The sequence below is a fragment of the Corvus moneduloides genome, chromosome 10, assembly GCF_009650955.1.
Source record: "Corvus moneduloides isolate bCorMon1 chromosome 10, bCorMon1.pri, whole genome shotgun sequence".
In the NCBI taxonomy this organism is placed as follows: Eukaryota; Metazoa; Chordata; class Aves; order Passeriformes; family Corvidae; genus Corvus; species Corvus moneduloides.
Window position 1 is genome coordinate 4,503,598 of NC_045485.1, and position 16,034 is coordinate 4,519,631.

Consider the following 16,034-nt stretch of genomic DNA (forward strand, 5'->3'; position numbering starts at 1 on the left):
CACTGCCTCAACCTCCAGCAGCTGAGGTTTAAGCCAAGCTATTCTGAGCTCCTGGGAAGGTGAGGCCAGGTAGTTTAAAATAAAGCATGCCAACAATGCTGACCGAGTGTTGATCCAAAAGAGGAGACAAAAAAGGATAGATAAATAAGTGACCTGAGCCTGAGCTCACTGGTGTGAAAGCCACATTGCAGCATAAACCCTTGGGCTTTCAAATCCCCTACATAGAACAGGAGAGCACATCCATTCCCATGTACTTCAATAATGCAGCAGACACAGAGGGCATTTTGGCCAGTGTTACTCAGGAACTTCAAGAAGAGGACTGTTAGAAGTCACTCCTTAAAGAGACACCCCAGACTCATTAAATGCATACCCAGATGGTGTCCTCACATACAGTATCACAAACACCTGCACCACAATATCCCACTGGCTGGACAGCCTCAGCTCTTGGCCAGTCACTCCAAGGGCATCTGCTCTACAAGACCCAGTGTTTAGAAGGGTGCAAGGCCAATGGCCAGCCCCAGCCACTAGAGCAGGATATGGCACAGCCCCTGCTAAACTCACAGCAAGGGCCAGGGAATTCAGGACAATCAGGTTCGATTCTGAGAGCTATTGTGCAAGACCAATGCACTTAATCTCTTTGCAAATTGACTGTCTAGCCTACTCAGTCATGTACTCATTAGAATAGTGTACAGAGGTGAAGGGGCTACTTGAAAAGCAGTGGCTTAGAATGGAATGACTTGGATTGAAAGGAAATCTTAAAGACCAACTAGTTCCAAGTTTTTTAGAAAGTGAAGGTACCCCCAAAACATTATGGTTCTCTATGAACTGAAGAGGTATTTGCTACAAAAGGCAGTTTTTCAAATGAGCATCATCTTCTTACAAAGGTCTCAAATCTGCAGAGCATGTCTTTCTTTGGAAAACAATCTGGAAAAGCCTCTTGTAGTAGCATGTCTTTCTGATAAAAGGTCAAGTCCATTCTGTGACACTCAGCAGAAAACTGTTTAAAATACATACATATGGAGTATATTCTATGCAGCTCTGTAATAGGACCATGCAGCACCAAGTAAAGTCCCTTTCCAAAAGAGGTCAATGTGTTTATGGCAGATGTGCCACACTGTAGCTGTGATGGCCTAAGGACATCAGCAATTCAGCATTTGCAGGAAGAGATCAAATCTTATTAGACCATAATATTCTAGTTAGAAAAAAATCCCAGGCACAAAAACCAGAAAAGCCTTTGGGCTACCACTCTTCAGGTCTGTAACAGAAATGAAAATCATCTAAGCTAAATCTCAGTTGAGAAAAACATCTTTGAACTTAACTAAATCTTTTAATCTGTTTCACATCTGACAGTAAAGGTAGGTGGGACCTGTGAAGGAAACAAAAACTGCAGTAATGAAGAGTTGGGGGGGAAATGTCAGAGCTGTACCTCCTGTAAGAACCAGGCAATTCACCTGAGGGAAGTGGCTGGGTTAGCAACATGGTTTGCTAAAGCAATACAGTTACCAAGTCCCTGGCTTATCACATCAAATAATGCTGTAAATTCAATTGCCTGGATTAGCCTTTCCAAAGTGTTTGCATTTCTCCTCTAGGATATTAGACATTGAGTGGCTTTTTGCTTTGGGGGCTTTTTTTTTTTTTTTTTTTTTTTGTAGAAGAACCAAGGGAGAAATTTATCATGAAGTAAAATGGAACAGGCACCTGAGAGAGGCTGTGCAGTCTCCAGCCTTAATGGTTTTCAAAACCAAACTGGAAAAGCCACGAGCAATGTGGTCTGATCCCAAAGTTGACCCCACTCTGACTGGGAGGTTGCAATGACACCTCCTGAGCCCCATTCCATAAACAACCATATTGTTTTTCCTCTCTGAAACTCTTCCAGTCCTAATATATGCTTTCTTAAGATTTTGGGATGGAGGTCAAAAGGGAAAGAAAAAGTAGAACTGAGCAAATTCTTCCAAATTTTGACAAACTACAGTTTTAAAAAGGACACTGTATTTGTTTCATTCTCTATTTTCTTCCTCTGAGATTTAAGACTGGACTTGGGGTTTTTGACTCCTCTTAAGCATTAAGATGAAGCTTCCATGGAATCCCCCCTGATAACCCTAAGGTCTTGCTCCTTAGCAGCAGCAGCAGTCAGCTCACAGCCCATCATTTTGTGAATGAAGCAATGGCTGCTTCCTCTGCATGTTCATCCCTTGACAATCACACACACCTAGTAAGCCTGGAGTTGTTCTAAGCAAAATGAGCAATTCCTCCCATGGAAACCTGACAGCGGGACCAGCAGAGTGCTTCAGCAAATGTTCCCATAGGAGCTACTAATAAATTGAAGCAGAGGGATGAGAAATGCTTCTTGTAACACTCACCTTTCCCTTCCAGTGAGTGTGTGCTGGGTACAAAGTACCCTAGTGTTGCTACAACTTGAATTCCTATACTGTGACAACATTCTGGGTTAGCAATCAGGTTGCACAAGCCTGCTTTTTTTTATTAGAGCCACAAAACCCCATAGATTTACTAATGAAATATTTGTAAGATAATGTTTCATTTTATCCTTTGCTTACAAGCTATGTAAACAGATAAGCTGTTCTCTTTAAACACTTCCTTAAGGCTTGCCTGAAGAGGCTCCACGTTCATGAGCAAATCCATTTATCTGATGAAAAATATATGCATCATAGAAAAGTGTTCAAAAACTTTCAAAAAGGAAGACAATGTGCCCAGAAAAGACCAGGATTTAAAATGCTGGCACCCTGAGTAAGTCCAGAGACTGTGATGCAAATTCAAAACCAACACTAAAGAGGAATTTGCTTCAGCTTGGCCAGCATGCCTGAGAGGAACACGTTCATTCTTACAGCCTCACCAGCCCATGGTTAAGGAGATAAGCCTCAGGATCAAAGACCTCAGGGTTAAAAAAAATCATCTCAATCTACTAGTGCTATATAGATAGATAGATAGACATAAATATATAGATACATGGCACATTCATATTGTGAGTTTATTCATAAAGCAACACTAAGAGGTGAATCAAACTCATTGATAACAATCACACAGAAACTCCCACCAAGTCTTACTCCACATTGTGTACTTCAAGTGACACAGCCAAGAGAACTAAAATGATTATCTTCAAGAACCAAGATGAAGGACAACATGACACACAGAACTTTCCCTTTATTTTCCAATAAATTGGCTATTTTATAAAATAAGTGAAAATTAAAGAGAAAGCTTCCTTAATACCCTGTGTAGAAGAGAACTGTTTCTGTATGCTCCTACTGATAGGCCAGCAGAGACAAGGACAACAATATCACCTGCTGCAGCTGCAGCTCCCAGTCTGTAAGCAGAATGCAGTGTATGTCAATCACATGAATTTTTAATTGTGTTAATAGATTTTTCTCAGGCATCTAGTAAATATCATGCTGCAATTCTTCCATTCACAGGAGAAGAGTATCAGTAATAAAGGATGGCTCATGTGTCATTTGTCACTTAAAGTCCATTACAACTTTCAAGAAGACAGTGGTTGTACTTACTGAGGTTATTCTCATATCTGGAACAATGTTGTAATGACAATAATAACAAAACTGTATTGTTCATGAAAGCAGCTAGCAAAAAAATATTAACAGCTATTGTGAGATCATTTTAATGTCCTTTTTTTAAACACTCCAAACATTGTTTGCACATCAATCTGATAAATATTTCATACTGCAAGTCTTCATAAAGTCTGACACAGGACTCATTAAAAGCCTATTTATGTGACCACAAGATGATCAGATGAAAAAGAGTCTGCAGTCAATTTTAAATAGATGCATAACAAAACAAAAATAAATTACACATACTGGAGGCCTGCCGGGACGGCCCCTTTTTCTTTTTCCTTTGACTTCTGCTTCTTCAAGCTCACTGCCAGCATCTGAATGTGCAGTAGTTTCGTTGGTAGAATCCCTAGGGGGGAAAAACACTAGATAAATTCAAATGATTTGAAATCAACAAGTAATCTCTAACTGACTGATTAAATACTTAGTCCTGAGCCAGAAAACAGATAAACAACAAAAAAAGTCAGCATTAAAAGGCTTTCCTCATTTATTCTGCAAACCAAGGAATCGAACACTGGCCCTGGCAAAAGGCCTTACCTTTTCATCAGCTGCAATGTCATTTTATTGACTGGAAGTTCTTTAAATTAACAGCTTCATTTGAAGCCACGTTACACTTCAAAACTGGCTATACTAACCAGTACATGCTCAATTCATCCATCCCACAATGTATTCACTACTAAGAACTTCCTTTTACTCTCTGTAGCTGCTTCTGAGCTGCTCTCAAGGCCCCAAGAGCAATGTGGAGTCCAATCCAGCTGGCTCATCATTAGCACAGTTACACAAGGTTCCACACAGCTCACACCATGCTCTCAGTCACACCCCAAGACAAGCAGCTTGGGCAGCTATTAATAAAGAGGATTCATGCTGACTGTGAGGCCCAAACCCAAAAACTCCCTTTGATCTGAAGACATTTATAATTTTTGCAGTTAGAAAAATATTTTCACTTGTACAATGGAAAACCCTTGACACTGCTCAACTCCTGTTAGCAGAGAAGCCCAAACAATAATTTCACACTTGTTGCCATTTCAGATTGAAGACCATGATAAGAAAAAAAAATTCTCCCAATGCTCACCACCCCTCCCAGCCAGAGGCACAGGTACTTCTCTGCCTTCCAAAAAGACATACCTGCTTGAAGAAACTCAGATTGTAATTGATCTGTTGAAGCATTAGATCTTGCCCAAGAGCAGCTCACATGCAAAACCATACCTGTTACTGATGGGCTTTGTTTTTACTGTGCAAGACCACCAGTGCAACAGATCTCTACAAATTTTCATTTACAACTAATAGTGTCCTAGATTACTCAGGGATGGGTGTAGTTGTAATCATAGACTTCTTTAAATCCAAAATCATTTCCTTGAAGTGAAAGGATTTCAGTTGCTGTACAACTTGTGCAAAGGAAAGGTGAAAACCAGACCTATTCCGTATTTTACAGAGCCTCAAACATAAAAGGCAGCATTAGTGATCTGCTCTAGAGAAACTGAGAAGCTCCAGCAAGCCAAGATCTACACAAATCTTCCACATTGTCTGGGGGTTATTTTGTATTTTGCTCTATAGATCCAGATATTATTCACAAATTTGTTGTACCACCAAGAAAGCTATTTAATAATGCAGAAAGATATCCTTGTATCAGAACTGGGAATGTTCTCATACTCCTCTTTACTGAAATTACTGTATTGCTTAAGTCTGCTCTCACTCAAATAATTCTGCAGAACTATGATGCATTTCTAATAGTAAGACACTGTTTTCCAACCTTTTCCAATTTGCAAGCACAGAAACACTAAGGGATCCACAGAACCCTTTACAAAAGCCAGAATGCAGAAGAACGTATATTAAACTCTTTTTCTGAAAGTACCTTCAGCAGATTATCTCTAAATACTCTACACACCCCAGAATATCAGGCACCCTAGATGAAAAACAACCATTCAACTGCATTTGAGTTCACAAATTACATGCTTGCAACGCAGTACCTCTACAAAATACTGAAAATGCAGCTTTGTTGTGATACAATTAAAAAGTAGCTTTTTCACTTAATAAACTATGAAATGTGAAAAACTTAGTATCAAGCTACGAATTTGGAAAAACACCCAAAAATATAAAAAGCCTAAAATCAAATAAAAGATACCCCACATGGAGTTCCAAATTGTTTGATAAAATAGGGCCACACCAGAGAAAAGCAATGCAGTAAATACAGCTGAAAACATGTTTATGCAGATGGATGTATCTAGCCTTTACTCAAAGACTTCATCACACTGCAAGTCAATTTGACAAAAATGTACATTGCCTCACAAAGGCAATTTTAATAGATTTTGAATACAGAAGTAAAGAACCCCATAAAAATATCTGCTGCCTTCTGTTGCTGGAGAGAAATTAAAACCACTCTCTATTGCTCTCTCCAAAAAAACCCCAAAGCTTTTCTCTCTGATCTGCTCAGATCCCCACTGGAAAAGTTTCAGGCATGGTGTGTCTGTCTAAACAATACCCCCATTCCTGGGGAAATGCTGTGCTTTGCTAGCTTATAAACTTGCACCCCAAGGATCATCAGGATAAAAATTTCTCTCTATTAAAAACAGATTCAGCAATCCTCCTAGGCAAACAGCTCAAATCCTTCCCTTGAAACACCAGAGCTATATAAATAAATTAAACTCTACTACTATTTCACATGCATCTATTCCACAGAGAATTCTGTTTTCCTATACAGCCTCAGTCCAGCCTAGCAAAACCTCCAGATAAATTTGTCTGTTTAGTTCTGGAAATTTCAAATGTTTCCAAACACTGCATATGGAAGGAACAATTAAGTTAATAACCACCTTCTATTCTTTCCCTTACATAGACTGTTGTCTTAAACCTGATTCTCTTCATATTCTTCTGGTAAAACTTCTCTAATTTGCTGGAAGCCTCTTTGGCTGTTTCCCTTTTTGGGAAAAGCTCAATAAATGAGTACTAAGGGTGAGATTCATCTAATCTAAATTTGAGACATATGCAATGCGGAACAGAAAATCTTAATGTACAAGATACCTCACACTAAGGTCAGTGTCCAAAACTGGTCAGTCAGTTTAAGTCTTATAAATTTTGTTTTCTCTCCATTGCTGGTAAGGTGATCACGACAAGCAGCTCAAATATAAATGTTTCAAACTAAACAAGATGAACCTCGCCCTAACAACATGTGAGGAAGAAAGGAAACTTCTTTCCAGCAAAGAAAATCTATAAGGAGCAAGGGGAAAACATCAAAAACTGGGTTCCCTTCAATCCTCACATTATTTGGAGTAGAGAGACAGGATCAAGGACAACCTCCAGTCCCTAGCTGGTTTCATATTAAAATAAACATCATTTCAAGCAGCAAGGAATTCTGTTTGAATCAAGCAACTCCTGCACAAAAACGCCCTTCCAGTGTGGCCATGAGCCCTTTCAGTTCGGGGGGTAGTGCCTCTTGCTTGTCCCAGCCTCGCAGTTGCTCTGGCTACACAGACCTGCCCTTTTTCCTCTTCTTTCTGAGCTCAGAGCAGCAGTACAGCATCTCCTAACTGCCTGCAGCTCTGGCAGGTTGTAGCACTCACTGAGAGAAGCAGCTGGCCAGCATCCATCTCCCTCATTCCCTACACGTCTCGCAGAACTGCTAAGAAGTAATTTATCTAGTGGCAGTTATTCACATCTTAATAGACCAGAATTATCCTATCCTCATTCCATGTGTGTGTGACTAGGCACCTGAGGGGGAAACTTTGGCTTACTCATAATTCATCTTTCCTGAAGCTGTTGGGAGGGAAGATAATCTGGGCCTAAGGAAACCTGCTTCATCTAAGGAGAGGTGGCAGTGCCTAAAGCTTAAACCTTTTCTCTCTTAAGACTCCTTTGACATGACAGGGACATGAGAGAATTGGACAGAGGTGGGGGGGACCTCCAAGAGTGGGGTGAGCAGAGCAAAGGAGACAAGTGATAACCCCTTTTTAGGGCTCAGGTTTTCTCTGCTTTGCCTTCTGGTTTCTGTGGTAACTAAAGCATCCTAGAAAAGTGGCAGTAACTGCAGGATCCCTTCTAAAAACTCCAGATATTATTCCAGAGTTATAATTACTAATCCTTGAAACTATCCATGCTAATGAAGAATTAACAGATTACTGGACAGCCCTTTACCACATCATGCTTCTGAAAAACATGTTTCCACTAACACAGTAAATTTCACATCTCTGTAAAGGAACTAAAACAAATTTACCTTTCTTCTACTATTCCACAAAGCCCTAGCTATAGAGTTTATACACCATGCCCCTTTAAAAACATACCACAGCAAAAACCTGTGTTTATGTATCAGGTTTTGTAAAAAAAGAAACCAAAACACTTCTATAATCTTTAATCGCTGTTGCTGAGGGGCTCGACATTCTGGCGGAGATAAATTCAGTAATTGCTATCACCAGATTCAGCCTTGTGAAAAAAGCATTTATGAAGAAAAATGGCTAAATGCACAGGCTCATGAATCATGGATGAATCAGTTCTCATGGTTGATCTTCAAAAATCTAAAGAGCAAACATGAGTCATGTCACTGAGAGAAGACTCATAGCTGTCCATCACGCAGGTCAAACACACCAGATGTTTTCTCCAAACATTTGAAATACCAGTGAGTGAAATCCTGTCTTCATTGTGTTCTGAAGCCACTTCTAGGAATCTAGAAAGGTTAAAGATTCTCCTTTCATGTTTCCTCAACAAAGAAGAATTGGGGAGGGAATATATGATATGGTCCTAAGCAATATATTAACATATCAAATTGGCTTTAGGATTGTTTGCTTAAAGAGGGTAGCCAGAAAGATTAGAAAACATTACAAAAAAGAAGTAGAAATTAAGCACAGGAATGGGAGATTATAATAATCCTTCAAATAATTCATTTAAGAGCTAGGAAGGAAACCTTGGCTTTCTGTGTGGAACTGGACTGTGTCTTCCCAAATCTGTAAATGTGTGAAGCTAGTACCCCCTACCCCAAAAATTGCTTCAGGTCTCCTCACCCTTAGCCAGCACTCTTCCTGATGAAGCCTGGCTGAGACTTTCTGAATTAGAATTTGTCACTTTCTTTGATACTTCATCCACACTAGCCAATGTTCTGAGCCCTCAGGAGAGTCCCAAAACCTTTATGTGCAAATCATGCTGAGTCCTTTGTGAAATGAAAAACCTCCTCTTGCTCATAAGCAATCAAAACTACAATGTATTGTTGAGGATGACATCTCACCAACACTTCACAGAGTAGCATTAAATGATTCCAAATGCTATCAGAAAAAACAACATTCATGGGTTTTTTCGCTCTTTGATTTGCTTAATATTGGTGGCTCTGATTAAAGAATATGCTGGTATATTTAATGTCCCTCAGGTTTTTCAGCTGGTGTGTAGCATTACCAAAACCATTAATATGTACTTTTTAACCTTAAACTCCCTGATATTCCATTCACTTCTTAGTCCATCTGGGTTCTTGAGGCAGGAATGGGAATACCCCTTCCTACCATTGCCATCACAGAATCTCCTAGCTTTTTCATCTTGGCATATTTCACAGATATCCCCTCACTTCGTGAATGTGGCAAATCCAGGAAATATGAACCAGTAAAATGTTCTTCCACAACTAATCCCTAAGTTAACAAGAACCCCCTCAGGCTGACACTCCCCCTCAGTGCTGCCCATCAAGGTCATCCACAGCTTTAGCCTGTACTCACCCACAACTAAGATTTTTTAAAGAGGTTTTAAAAATACAAGAGAAAACTGTAATGCAAAGCATGTTATTATTAAGGTCAGACAAATTTCTTTTCAATTGTCCAACCATTCTGTTTCTTAAATAACAGGACTTGAAATCTTAGCTTAGAACTCCACTCAACCCTGATAAACTGAGGCTCCTTCACACCCTGAGGTAAAAAATATAAATTAGAAAACATTCCAAGCAAAAATAAATTAACATTAGATAGTTACCAAATGTACCTGGTGCAGGTGCCTGGCACTGGCAGCAGGGTGGTCACAGAGGGGGCTCTGGGAGGGGATGGTGGGGGGCTTTTGGTGGGGGTTTTGTGAGAGGAGCCCATGCTGGAGTGGGCTGGGCTGGGCACCCATGCTGGAGGCATGAGGGGATGGGGTGGGACAAAAGGTTGAAGGTGAACTGAGGTAAGGGCAGGGATAGAAGGAACACCTGGTGGGTTTTGTCTTTGTTTCTCACCATCATCCAAATCTTTTTTCATTAGCAGTAAATTAATTTTCTCCAAACCAAGCCCATTTGGTCTGTTGTTATTTCTCTTGTCATTAACTCACTGCATGAGCTTCTTCACTTTGTGTTCTCTCCCTGCCCTGTGAAGAGGGGAGCAGGTTCCTGTCTCTAAAATTCCTTCTTAACTCTACTTGATTTACTCTCCAGCTCCTCCTACTACAGACTTCCACTCTGTTCTTCCCAGTAGCTCACTTTATCCAAGCAAACTCATGTTCCCATGAGCATTAGCCACTCCTATTTCCTAGCAGGACCAAAACATATCCATGCCACTTGCTGTCTTCAACTGCAGTAGGCAAAGGCTTTTTGCACAATAAATTCAGCTCATTGTAAGAAAGTACACAACTGGAATACACAATATGGTGTGAGACAGTACACAACTGGAATACACAATATGGTCAATTATGACCAAAACCAATCCATGCTGCTGAAATCTCCCTCAAGCATTAAAGACATTTTCACAGCAAAGTTAAATCTCTATACATAGAAAGAAATATTTTTTAGATTAAGTGTTTTGCAGCTTTTTTTACACAGTTTCTCAGCATATGAAAACACAGGAGGCCTGGAACAGTCACACTAACATACACTTCCCTCAAGCTTGTGCTTTATCCTCACAATCACCTCTCTGTTTACTTCAACCTTTATAAAAGTGAAGATTTCAAATGTAGAGAGAAGCATATACTCACTGTAGTACTGGCAAATCTGAAGTAATCATTTTTGCAGCACTCTTGAAAGTAAGAGCTACATAGAACTTCTTCTCAAAGTTATTATAAGACAACTACTTGGAAACCTCTTTCATGAAATGAATGTCAAAGTCCAGTCTGTAAGAGAGAGGAAAAAACTGTTAGATGTGACTCCAAAATAGTAATACATTGAATAAAATATGCTGTCAACAATAAAGGTCAATTCTGAAGTAGCATCACTACTAAACCACAAGAAATTTAGAATGGATGACCCTGAAACAGCTTCATCATATTCTTGCATTCAGATTTTACATTTCTGTTTAGGTGACTTTGTGCAATTAAAAAAAATTAAAAAATAAATGTTCTGCATTACTTCCCATATTTGTTTACCACCATACATGTGTGTTCAAATGGCACTACACCTATTCAACCAGACCCTCTGGCTCACAGCTTTGTGTGACTGAATTTCACAGAATAATCAGAAGCTGTGCAAGTGTCTAATTGCAGCAGAAGGTATTTTAACTTGATGAAACTGAAGTTGTAAGTTTTAATAATAAAGTAGACTGCATCTGTAGTGTCACTACATCCACTAGTAACATTTCTCTACCCAAAAGACTAACCAGGGAGTTAACTAATGGCAGCAGATGTGACTTTACCATTAAATAATGGCACAGTGTGAAAGATTCAATAATCTTCACTGGAATAAAACACAGAACTGCCATCCTATTCTTCCAGAAAATGCAAGTTCTGGAGAAACTAAACAGATTTGTTCCAGTCTCCCCTTTTACAGGTCCTGGGGTATTATGAAGAGCTGCATGGAGCACTGCAGTTCAGCAAGGGCAATGAATATCAAGGACTTAACTGTGTGTTTTTAAAACATGGGATATGTTCAAACTCTTTTATTTAAATACTTAATTTCCTCTTGATGGGCATTTTTTTCCTGTGCTCTAGTAGCTTTGCACAAGGCAAGAAGAAAATCCAGCCAGGAAGAGGTAATGTGACCTGCATCAAATGGAGAAGCTAAATGAAACTGTATCCTTCTAAACAAAACAGTACAGCATATAAAGTATAATTTCCACCCTCGTACACATACATCAGTGTTTATTTACCAAACTGTACACAATGAACAGACTTTTTTGCCTCTTCATATTACAGTTCCAGTTAGACTGACAGTTGCATACAACTAGTTCTTCCAGTACTTACTACTTTGGGCTACCAACAATTTTACTTACAGTGCCTCATCATGAAATTTACATTTTTTATACCATATAATTAGCAAGCCACTTTGTTGCAAAACACATGTCAACAAACAAAACGTTTGTTTGGAGCTAAAAGCATCACTCTAGCGTTACTGGTTTAAAGGGGCCAATACACCAGGCTGGTGTAAAAGCTCTCCAGTTTCACTATGAGACAGAAGTTAGTCTGAGCTCTCCTTGAACAAAAATGTCATATATGCTGTTTGTGCTATTTCCATAAGTATTTCTTCATTAGAGACACTGCTCATGACTGTGTTTCAAAGGATGTGATTGCTCCTAACAGGGCTCCAGTTGACAGTGTAAAACAACCACTTCAGACACTGGTAAGAATTTATCATACACAGCATGAGACTGAATTAAGTTCTGAGTTGACTTCCTATATGAAAAAATAAAGGTAATGTCCAGATCTCTGAAATGGAGAAGTTCACTACAACTGGAACAAGACTGAAGAAAGAAGTACCCACACAAGCACACACATATGGATGCTAAAAAAGCTGGCAGAGAAATTTTTCCAGTTTTTACAGCCTCTTGTGAAAGTCTCCTTTCTCACACAAACTAGCTGGGGAAACAGTTTGCTGTTTTGTAAACTATACTACAGGTGCAAGCTGTTTGTGTCTTGTTTTCTACACTGGGAAAAATATTTTGGAAATGGATGTTATACCGTTCAGCCAATCACTCTGGGAGGTGGATAGTCAAGCACCCAATGATGTTATACCACTCTTGTGAACAAAGCTATATAAACAAGTCTGTAATTAATTAAATAATCCCATTTTATCCTGCACTTGGATTCTGTGTGGTTCCTCACACCATCCCTGTGGACAACAGCCACACACACACACACACACACACACACGTGTGCTTTTGCTAGCTGGACCTCAAAGGAAACCTATCCATCTTAGATCTTCAGATTATCTACTTCCAGTAGGATTCGTGGCAATCTTACTTTTCAGAAAAGCTTCCTAAAGTAGTTCAAGAAAATTTATGTGTGCTCCGTGTGAGGTACCTTCCACAGACATTTAAGGCATCCTGCACAACTGCTATGTGGGATTTCTTTTTTTAATTTTCCTTTTTAACCTAATCACCGTTCCCAACTGTTGGCTCTGCATGCCCAGATGTAGCAATCAGCAGCATTCAACTGCTCTAGGAAAGTGCTCTCACACACAAGGAAAAGGATACTTGTTCAGAGATAGCTTATTTGAAAAGCAAAACCCTGATTTAGAAGTATGGAGTGAAGGGTATAAAGAGCCAGAAGCAGAAGAGAGGACAAGGCAGCTGAACCCACGGTGCTAAGGACAGACAACCTGACACCAGGGAACTGCAAAGGCCTGGGGTGTTTTCTCCTTGTCCTTAGCTAAACAGGAAACTGCAAAACAGGGCTGCAAAAACCCACCCCTCTGTGGTAAGGTTCAGACTGGACCATCAGAAGACAACAAAGTTGCCCTTCTACACTCTTGTATTAATAAAGCCAGTGTGTGACAAAATACAAGAATGGTTTGACAACTGGAAAATTCATTGATCCTTATGGACTATACAAATATGAACCTTTGTGGTTTTCTGGTTTTAATAGAAGAAAATATCTGTGTCTGAAAGATGATGGTCTCGTAACCAGGAAAATCAAACTCTCCCTCTTTCTCTCCTTCAGCCTGAGAATAAAGTCATTGATAAAAAAATCCTGAAAGCTTGAGACACATAACCATTTTATCACCTGTCCTGGAGAAGAGAACAGGGGGAGACGTACTTCATACTTTGGCATTTGGGGATATTTTAACTATAATAAACACAACACAGTCCCTTAACATGCAGTCAACTGCTTCTCTTCTAGTTTAGAAAAAAAGTCTGATGTTTTCATTCAATCCCAATTATAATGATCTTTGTACCCTTGCAGCTTTTTGAACCCACACCTCTATATTTTAAGACTACATAAATTTATGCTGGTCCAGTTAAAACTACCTATAGAGGAATATAAAGCAGACAGTAGAAGACACCATTTAGTTCAAACATCCAATGGTAAACAAGTAAATGTTTCCCTTTTTGCCTGTTCTGCAAGCATGCACAATAATCAGGGCACACATAATGACCATTATATAAAACTGCCTCTTTAAAAAATGTATTTTCTAGTAGACTGTTTGGTTTATTATAGTTTTTCTTCAATAAGTATCTCATAATGAGCTCAGTTTTAGAAAGGCTCTAGGATTTTACAACAATGAATCCAATACACACATTCCATCAATATTTCCTGTCGTTTTTACTAACGCACAAAGCTACCCACATTTTTTGCAGTCTTTAGGTTGTTTGCCTCTCTGGTGCTGAAGTAATCTACCCATTTTAGCCAAAACCCAAACAAATTAAAAGACTGACAACACCCTGATGGAGTCCTTCCAAGCAACTCTCTGACACCAACAAAACTAAATCAAGCTCAATTAACTCTATTATGGACTAGGTACCTACACTTTATAAAGTTGAACCCAAAACTTAAATAACAAAGAAAACCAACTACTAAATCTAGCAGTTACTACATTATCAATTCCATTGCCTAAAAGATACCCAAAACAAAAGGTAACAGGCATTAGACAGACTTCTAATACAGCATCCTTTCCTTGTTGACCAAGGCACCTTATCCCATCCAAGTGCAAAATATATTCAAACAACGGCTCACACAAATGAAGCAAAGTCTTCTACAATTAACTGGTAATGCCTTTACCCCCTTCCTTCATTTCCCATTTCTAAGGACTCTGCTCTCTCCCTCGGTGCTCCCTGCTGGAGTACCTGATGGTGTGCCATGCCCCGGCACAGCACCAGAAAACAAGACACAGAAAACTCTAGTTTTTCATAGTTCAGAGACAAGACTTGTCCCCTCAATATTCTTGCCCAAAACCCACATCGGACCGCTAGGAAAAGGCATCAGCATCAGCACAAACAACAATCCTGCACTGCACACCCAGGCAGAGCTTCCATCAAGAGGGTGAGAGAGAAGAGAGGATCAGATGCAGGCAGATCAATTCTAGCCTTCACTGCTTTATCCACGGCCTTGGGCACACCACAGAAGCCCTTCCTGCCCAGCTACCCATCTGCAAAGTGAAAATAGTATCTAGAAACTTCAAATGTGAATTCTAAATCCTGCAGAAATAGAAAAACAAATCATCGGGAACTAACCTGGTAACAAATTTACCAAATGCCGTGATGTGTTCTGCATCACCGAGGAGTTTTTGTTTGCTCTCAACTAAATATATCTATAAGCATAAGCTTTATTTCTGGTACAGGTTTGGAACTTGAACCAAATTACTCATGTTGACCCTACAGCCACTTGATAGAAAGCCAAATTAGATCACCACTCCCAGCTCTGATTTTGAAAGCACAGAGCATCATTTAAGGCCAAACAATGCATAATGCTCATTCAGCCCATCTTTAAAATAATTTCATTGAAGTTCTGTACACAATACATATTTCATTTTATCACATTATAGTAAGTACTTAAAGTAAAATTGAAAGTCCAAGTATAGAAAAATTATCACTGAGCACTAGTGAGTTCCTCACTACTTGTGGTGCATAGCAAGCTCTCTATGTGGTCTGCAGCATTTCTAATCCAGTCAAACCATGACAGAAGGCAGAAATACCAGCAACAACTAGGCCAGCACAGCATGGCAATGCTTCACTTCCTACACCCATCAAAATCATCCTGGATATATTATTAGTAGTGGCCCACATCCCTCTCCAGCATGTCTCTGCTGTTCTTGTTATCCACTCCAGTAAAACCTCCAGTTCCCAGTCTGCAAAGGCACGTCAGTGTCAAACCCCAGACCCTGGGAGAGCTGTTTGACACACCAGATGTTTGTGCTGCCGTGCAGAGGAACGTGGGCAGGCTGGAGCACTGGACACGCAGGAATCACATGAAGTTCCATGAAATGTACGGCCAAAAACCACACAGCGAGACTGTACACAAAAGTGGGGTATTTAGCAGATGTTTATTACCACTGACTAAAGTTTCTTTCTTTTCTTCTGTTCTTTACAGGTATCACCAGACATTTTACCCATACCTGTGGGATAAAGAACTATCTCGTGGCAACCCCTAGCTGTCCATTTAAATTGCCTTCAATTGCAGGTGTCTCCTCAGTTGCACCAACACACAGAACTGACTCTACAGGCAAAACAGCTGTTGCTGCTTCCTCTCACCAAATGCTTTTAGCCTCGACAGGTCCTGCCCAGTTAGTCAGAAAAATCATCTGAAGTGTCACATCGTAGCATGCAATATTATTCTGTGCTCTTCGACAGTCCCAGCGCAAAACCTTGCGCTGAAAGGCTACAC

At 39.8% G+C, this 16,034-nt stretch overlaps 1 protein-coding gene across 5 annotated transcripts in view; it reads right to left on the reverse strand.

The window, feature by feature from the left end:
- The window catches only part of STAG1 (stromal antigen 1), a 177,267-nt gene that overhangs the window by 126,896 nt on the left and 34,337 nt on the right, over positions 1–16,034 (reverse strand). For all 5 annotated transcript variants that reach the window (XM_032120069.1, XM_032120068.1, XM_032120065.1 and 2 more), the window contains exons 2-3: positions 10,479–10,613; positions 3,822–3,924 (exon numbers count right to left, since the gene is read on the reverse strand). In XM_032120069.1, the coding sequence (XP_031975960.1) occupies positions 3,822–3,924; positions 10,479–10,507 (132 nt within the window). In that variant the 5' untranslated portion in view covers positions 10,508–10,613. The remainder of the gene's footprint in view (positions 1–3,821; positions 3,925–10,478; positions 10,614–16,034) is intronic.